Below are 8524 nucleotides of genomic sequence, written 5' to 3'. Positions count from 1 at the left end.
GACGGATTTATAAAATTTGTTAGAGATACAATGTAGATTATGGTGTACCTTGTACTTTTTGGCATATCTTCTTTTAGTTTTTTCCCTTTTAATGGTGGTATTAGTACCTTGTTGTGCTCATTCCATTGGGGGAAGGAAGACTAAGAAAGATATACCATTTTTGGTAATAAAAATTATAAGACATGCCCTTGAATATCTTTTTGCAATATTTTTCTGTCTTTAACTTGCAATTATTTATAAGCTATAATATATATACATAACATACAATATATACTATAAGAAAATATATAAGGTAATATATATACATAACATACAATATATACTACAAGAATATATATATATATATATATATATATATATTACAAAACATTATAAGAAATTATATTTAGAAATATATATACATAACATACTATATATAGTATACTATACTAGTATACTATATATACTACAAAACAAGATTTTTCAAAATTCAAAATGAGGGCCCCACCCCCAATGACCACCAACGGCCATATTGCACAAATAGCCGTTTTTTTTTCAATTTACAAAACTAACCTTCTCTAACACTATAAATACCCCCTCCCTCTTCTTCATTTCAATACTCAATACTCATTTCTCAATCTAAATTTCTCTCAATCTCTCAATCTCCAATTTTCAAGACTTCAAGTCTCAATCTTAATTTTCAAGTTACATCATGCCTCGTTCGGAAAGAGTGCGCTTATTTGTTTCGCACTACTATGAAGTGCTTGAAGAAAATGAAGAAGGCCAAATATTAAAATGCAAGAACTGTGGAAGAGTCTTAAATTTTCGTTCAGGGTGTACCACAGGCATTTTAAGGAGGCATATAACGTATTGTGTTGATGGTATTTATCCGCAAATTCGTCTTTAAGATATTTCAACAATTTGTGTTATTTTAAAATTATTAGACGTATTTATGCTTCATGTTGTACTTTCTTATTAATTTATTATGCATGGCAATTTAGTTTTACTATTGTTTTGTTATTTTACTTTTTCGTCAAGCACTTTAATAATTAAATTTCAACATATATATTATTTATATAGCCATGATATGGTTTACATGAAATTGCCTTAAACAAAAAAAAATTAAAAAAAAAGCCCGAAAATACAAAAGCCTGTTAGGCCTGCTAAGCCCACGGGCCCGGCCCGTTTAGCCCAGGACCATATGGGCTTAGGCCCATCACGGGCCGGTTCCACCACTTGAGCCCACGAGGCCCGGGACCGCTAGAGCCCAGGCCCGCTAAGCCCAGGCCCGTTAGGCCCGGCCCGTTTGGCCCATTTAGGCCCGGGCCAGAATACAGCATTAGGCACAATATTATGAAAAATGGAAAAAACGGTGTGAACACTACATAAACCACTAGCAGTCTAAGACAAATACTATCCGACTAGCCTCAACCCCCGTAACGAAGTAGAAAAATGCTCAACTACGTCCTTACCTTTCAACCCTAATGCTCGACCTCTACACCTTCATATCAACTTCAAGAGCAACAACCCCCCCCCCCCAACACACACACAAAAAAAAAAGAAATTTAAAAAAATGGGTCGTGGTAATGACCATTGGGTAAAGCTTAATAATCTCGTAGGAGCTTCTCCAAGCGAAAGGGAAGAAGGGAGATCAATCTGTAGTATAAGTTGGTTCTCTAGGGTGACATGGTTTGCAGCAGAGCGATTATGTGCATATATTTAAAAGGGAGTAAACCTCTATTGGTTGTAGCAAGAAATGAAAATAACTACAACAAACCCAGCTTAATCCCATACCCGTCTCGAAGAAATGAAAAAGAACTATAAATAGCAAATTAAGCACGAGTCCAACACAAATAAGGGGCAAGTCAATCACAACATATTCAACCACAAGTTTTCCAGTTTATTCCAATAGTAAAACAGCAAAAAAAGAAAAAAGAAAAAAGAAAAAAAAAGAAAGGGGGAAGGGGGGGGGGGGAGAAGAAATGTTCATGCCAAATTCATGGGAAAAAGAAAGGACATATATGTTTCCACCAAGTTAATTGCTACCTAGAGTCTGCCACCCCTCAGTGCAAGAACAAGGTGAAGAACAGAACCACCTTCGATGTTGTAATCTTTAGCAGTCTTGTCATCTGCCAACTGTTTTCCAGCATAAATAAGCCTGCAATAAACCATAGGCACAAAAAATAAAACCACTGTCGTAAACTGCCGAACAGAAATAAAACAACAAATATGAAGAAGGTACTTGTATAACGCGCTGACCGTATAAGTAAAATGACTTGTTCACAAAAATATTGAGTTAGGGACAAGTTAGATATCTCTTAGCCACTATTTACTTTCTGCCGATAAGACCAACCGAAGTGAAAGTGAAATCAAATCGGTACCATGGAATTTCGCGAACTGAGAAAGTGTATTTCAGTAAAGGCCTGCCTAATGTACTAGATAATGACCATGATACACAACGAAAGTTTGCCAAAACTGTTAAAGAATAGAATTATGATTTTTTCATCTTTTCCGTTATCTCAAACACATAAGATACGAACACACTGACTGAGGGCTTACACATAAGTTGTGTTTTGACGTTCACCGTCCCTTCTAAGTAAGGGAAGAAGCTAAGCAGTCCAAATTACTATAACAAAGTGCATTTTAGTTATATCGGTCAACTTGCAAGAAAACCATTTTAAGAAACCAAGACTGTAAGCAATCTTTTTCTCCAAAGAAGAGAGATAAGATTGAAACTTAAACAAAAAAGGAAAGAAAAAAACATTTGGATGCCCAACATTATTCTGAGGCATGCCAGCAAGCAACTATGAAATTTGGCTGATGAGAGCAAATGCAGACAAAAGATCTATAAGCTTCATAAGACCTGCTGAATTTTCTAGACGATGTCTTAACCAGTGCAGAATGGCAGATGCAAGAGCTGTTAGACCCGTTGAATGTTCACAATGCTCTTAAAATATGCCAGCATTGCCAGTTTATAGAACTTGCGTTTTTTACATATTTTTCAAGTCAGTATGTCTTTACTTGTATGCTTGTCAACTGAACCACACAAAAGTTTAATTGTATTCTCCAAAGAGTATGCGGTATGCCTCAAAAACATTTATTACAATATGGACCTAAGGGCTTCACATTCCCTTGATCCTTGAATACACTGCATCTAAGCAACTCATATGTGACATTCAATTGACACAACTATGAATTGTTATACTTATGAAAATGGGTAAAGTAGAAAAATTGCGATAAATCAAGTCTAGGAGGAGCATTTAATAATAGTAGTTATTACAGGGAATGTCAGAAATATCAGGCAACACAAAAATGACAACCTGCAGAGATTTAAAATATAAGTCCAAAAAAGATTCATAGGCCAGGCACACAGCATCACTCATACAACATTGCCACTCTTTTGGTCACATGGTGAGGGTGAGAGGAGGCAGTATGGTGTGGGGGAAGAGGAGCAAAAACAAACACTGGAGACCACAAATCTGTGGTATTCAAATTTATTGAAATAAAAGAAATACAAACCTTTGCTGCACAGGAGGTATTCCTTCTTTCTCCTCAACACGTTCCTTAATCCGATCAATGGTATCATTGGGTTCAATGTCGATCTCAATTTCCTTTCCAGTGAGAGTCTTCACCTTGATCATAGTTCCTCCCCTGAGCCTCAAAACGAGGTGAAGAGTTGATTCTTTCTGAATATTGTAATCAGCCAGGGTCCGACCATCTTCCAACTGTTTCCCAGCAAAAATCAGTCTCTGCTGATCAGGAGGTATGCCTTCTTTATCCTGGTAACCAACACATACAGTATCTTGTCAGCTCTAAGTAAAAAGAAAAGAGCACATGACTAACTAATGCATGTTAGCATGAATGCCAGCATTTAACAAATACTCCAAAAGATAAGTGGACAAAACCAAGGCAGTGCAGGGCAGACAGGGATAGCAGGAGAAGGAAAATTTGAAACAACACCTCACTATCCAACAGCAGATCGCATATTACGGCAATTAAAAGTCGATATATGCAGAAATTGTAATTCAAGGACCTTCATTTAGCTTATAGGGAGTCGATGGTTATGAGCTTTTCCTTATGGGTTATGGTGGGGTCATACATTTTGTGGGTCTTCTTAGAGGTCATATTTTGGGACTGCACGTATTTGATAGTATTAAGGTTGATTTCAAATAAACTAGTTACCAAATCAAAGACTGAGTACAATCTTTACCCATATTTGATCAGGTTTCTCGTAGCCCTAAAATAGAAAAATGCCCATGGTTGAGTGAGCATAGAGTTCTAGCACCAGGGAAACAACATATCTCTATCCCTACACAAAGAATGGCTACACCTAAGCCAAAAGAACGGAAAGAGAAACTTCAGGAACTACTTGACAAGGGATTCATTAAACCGAGTAGCTAAACAAGATAAAGGGCTTCAAAACAAGCTCCAACAATGGTGAATATCTGGTAACATCATCCTAAGGTAGTAAGGGATATCATCAAGAGCATGGTAGCACCAATTCCCACGAGGGAACAAGTAGATAAATGAATTAAAAATATCCCATCAAGGCCACCTAAACATACAAGCACATAATGGAGATTCCAGGTGATCCCAATACTATCAAACAACGGTTAAATATCATCTAGTAAAAACACCGGTGCCCAGAGGCATTATCTCAGATTTTTATGTTTAAGCATCCAAACACAAAGCTGATATTTATATGCACACGGCATAAGCACTAGAAAACACACATGACAAGTCAGTCATCTTCATGTTGGGCTAAGATGGTATGTGCCAGCTACTACTGTTGAGTTAATAAAATCTTGGAACAACAATGGAGGCTCAGTGAGACAGAAGACATGGTGGAGATTGATACTTGCTTGCATATGATGGACAATATGGAAGGATAAAAACTCAAGAGTTTTTGAAGACAGATACAAGTCCATTCAGGATGTCAAGATGAACTGTATTCTTCTATTTCATTTTTGGTGTAAAGAAAGTCTTGTAGAGGATACAGAATCTTTGATAGACATGTTAGGCTCTTTGTAGTTAATATAGATCAAGATTGATCCCCCTGTACATATTGCGTCGCACTGCCTTAGTGTTTTTTCTATTAATACAGATGTTACCATTCTCAAGAAAGTCCGTCGTCTTCATGTAATGCACATTCACTCCAACAACATCTTGAGGAAGATTTCAAAAGAGAAACAGGGAGGAAAGAAAACCTTGGAAAGTGCAACAGGGACTTTATTTGGACAGGCAAGGTGATAAATCTCCAGAATGAATATTTATCAAAAAATAAAAATAAAAAAATGATCCGGATAAATAGCAACACATGATTAGTGAGCATGAAACTATTAAGTCTTACTACCAAAAAGAAAAGAACAAATAATAAGATATCTTAACTCCAGCAGCCATCAATAACCCAAATGACAACTACAACATCCACATTCTACATTCTTGTGTCTTTGTGTCATTGCAGGTTTATCTGTCTGTTTTATATCCAATTTGGTGAATGTATGCATTTTCAATCTTGTACGATTACATCCAGTACATACTTAATTCAATATATTTAACCACTTGTAGGGATGCAATAGTCAAGTTTCTTTTTTTGCTAAAAAAAAATGAGTTGAAAGTGATGTAGGTAACTTAAAAGAGTTTATCACTCATAACTTGGACATCAACTTGAAGTACATATTCCCTTTTTGAACAGTTATGACAATCCACAAGAAGCCATAGGCACATTATGTGAGCCCATAAGCCTGTATCAATTGAGGTTCCAAAACCAGTGCCTTCTGGCACAGCATTTGACGGCAAATAAGGAACTGACAAAATATTGCATAGGAGGAGCAAATTCCAGTTCTCATCCTCGGCAATTGAAAGATCAATTGATTTAGACTAAAGACGACGTGATGTTACGAAATAGCAGGGCAGAAAAGAGCTCCCTTTCAACTTCGAATTATCATGTATTCATGACCACCAATTAGATTGTAAGCAGTGCATCGATTAGCAGAATATATTGTCCAAAAGAAACTTAAATTGCAACACAAATTGCCGAAAACGTTGAGCTATTATCAGAGGCGGATCCAAGATTTAAATCCTATGGGTTCAACTTTCAAGGTTTTTTAGCATTGAACCCATTATATTTTTAAAGTTATGGGTTCATATCTACTATATTTTAATGAATGTTTACATAGCGTCGAAAGTCATGGGTTCAATTAAACCTGTCGGTTCAACACAACATTCGCCCCTGGCTATTATAGCACCCAAGGGTGTGGCCTTGTCCAAGCCTTGGTTGAGAGTGTTACCTGATACCTACGTTGGTGGGAGCTAACAGGTACCCGTGAAATTAATCGAGGTGAGCATGAGCTGGCCAAGATAGATTATTATTATTATTTAAAACGTTGAGCTATTATATGTATCAATCTCCACACACATTATATACGCATACAAAAAAGATTGCGCCTTTGATCAGACAAGAGAAAAACTAAAAACCAGCAATCTTAATATCCAAAAAGTCAAAACCCTAATTCATGAAAACAAAACGAAATCCTGAACAGTAAAAAGCGGCATAAATTGGAGGGCGGGAATATACCTGAATTTTAGCTTTGACATTGTCAATCGTATCGCTGCTCTCAACTTCGAGAGTGATGGTTTTTCCGGTTAGGGTTTTCACGAAGATCTGCATGATTGATTGATTTATTGATCCTTTTACTTGCTCAGCTACAGAAACAGAAGAAGTCGAGGCTCGTCCCTTTTACGCTAACTTGGGATGAAATAAGAATAAGAATAGCGAGCGCTATTTATTTGGTTCCATTTTGTGGTGTAGTGTACCCCGTCTTTATTCCGAATCTCGCTTTTCTTTTTTTTTTCCATTGGCCCCAAACCAAAAAGTTTTCTGAATAATGGACCCCTCACTCTATTCCTTTCTTTTCTTTAGCTTTGTTTTCTCCTTTTTTTTTCTCTCCTCATGCTATTAGGACGCGGTTTGTTTATTAAATTGCTTTGGAATTGAATTTGGTTCTGGTTTAGTTATTGACTTTTGTTTTCCATGGTTTTTTTTTAAGAAGAACGAGTTTTTGGAGATATCAGGATTATTTTTCTTCAATAAAAATAGTGTTTGGCCAAAAATATGGATCTCGGTTCAATCAATTAGATTTAAATAAGTAAGAGTCAGTCTTAGCTTATAATAATATCCTAAAGACAAAGTTATCGGTTTTGTGGCAAATAACTTATATATCTGTCCGGATGGCAATGAATGTAAGCAATAATAACAGTGTTCAATGACCCCAAAAAAATGGAATGTGACATTAAATAGTAATAAATAGCAATAAACGACATTTAAGTAAATAAGAACGTGTGAATCACCCGAAAAGGGGTGAAATCTGTGAATATTCTCTCTGACAATGATGAATGATTGATAAGTCTTTGAACATTCAGGTTGTTCTTGGATCCAGTGAAAATGCTAGACAAGAATTTTAGTAAAAACAGGTTGTTTTTTATGCTTGCAATAGGACCAAATTCTCTCTATAAAGCCCATGTGTTTTTTATAAATGAATATCTCATGTCCCCTATTATTGTGTCTCTTTCTATTTATAGGGAACATATTCCTAGAAACCCTAATAGTACAGGTAGGGGTGTACAAAGGAAACCGACAAACCGCACCAGCCCGATAATCAGAGTCAAACCGAGAAAAAAAACCCGACTATGGTTTGGTTTGATTTGGTTTGATGTTGGAAAAAAAAACCCGACCATAATTGGTTTGGTTTGGTTTGGTTTTAACTAAAGGAAGTCAAATCGAAACCAAACCAACCTGACATTACATATATAGAAATTTTAGATATATTTAATATATAAATATAATTATTGTGACGTAATTTATAAATATTTCTTAAAAGATTTCATAATTTCATCATTTGAGGTATTATTTCAAGGTTGGACTTAGAACTTTTGAATGTTCCAATAAGTTTTATAGCCATTAATATTAGTAAATTAAATAGTGCTAACAAAAGCCCAAACCAAAATCAAATCAATATTAATGCTAATAAAAGATATTCAATTCAATACTACGAACGAGAATGTATTAAATATCTATTTTTTGTTTTGCAATAATTCAGATAAAAATACATAACCTATTTTTATATTTTCTTTAGCGTTTAATCATGTAATTAATACTCCCTTATTAGTCTACTTATTTTAGCATGACTTAGTACTTTTAGATTATGTTTATTTTTATTATGGCTTTTTAATTAGCAATATTTATATTACATAATTTAATTGTCTTTATTGTTGAATATTTTAGGATAATGCCATGACATATCTCATATTTTATATTATTTTCTTGGAAAATACTTTATATAGTTGCATCTTACTAGGACTAAAGAAATATTTTGAGCACAATTTATATGTTTTGTTCTACGAAGATTTTACTGAAAAAAACCGAATAACCAGAAAATCCGAGAAAATTCGAGAGTGAAAAACCCAAGTTTTATTGGTTTGGTTTGGTTTTTATATTTAATAACCCGACACAATTGGTTTGGTTTGGTAATTATAAAATCCGAAC

At 35.2% G+C, this 8524-nt stretch overlaps 1 protein-coding gene across 1 annotated transcript; it reads right to left on the bottom strand.

Moving 5' to 3' along the window:
• Positions 1–1787: 1787 nt before the first annotated feature.
• LOC104249754 (ubiquitin-NEDD8-like protein RUB2) lies at positions 1788–6804 on the bottom strand. Its single transcript, XM_009806237.2, has 3 exons — positions 6557–6804; positions 3499–3758; positions 1788–2137 (listed from the first exon to the last, which is right to left on the bottom strand). The coding sequence occupies exons 1-3, from the start codon at positions 6647–6649 to the stop codon at positions 2026–2028; spliced, it is 465 nt and encodes a 154-aa protein (XP_009804539.1). The 5' UTR covers positions 6650–6804; the 3' UTR covers positions 1788–2025.
• Between the last annotated feature and the right edge of the window lie 1720 nt (positions 6805–8524).

This window comes from Nicotiana sylvestris, chromosome 8 (genome assembly GCF_000393655.2).
Source record: "Nicotiana sylvestris chromosome 8, ASM39365v2, whole genome shotgun sequence".
Taxonomy (NCBI): domain Eukaryota; kingdom Viridiplantae; phylum Streptophyta; class Magnoliopsida; order Solanales; family Solanaceae; genus Nicotiana; species Nicotiana sylvestris.
The sequence above is the reverse complement of the archived record's forward strand: the minus strand, read 5'-3'. Positions and strand labels throughout refer to the sequence as shown.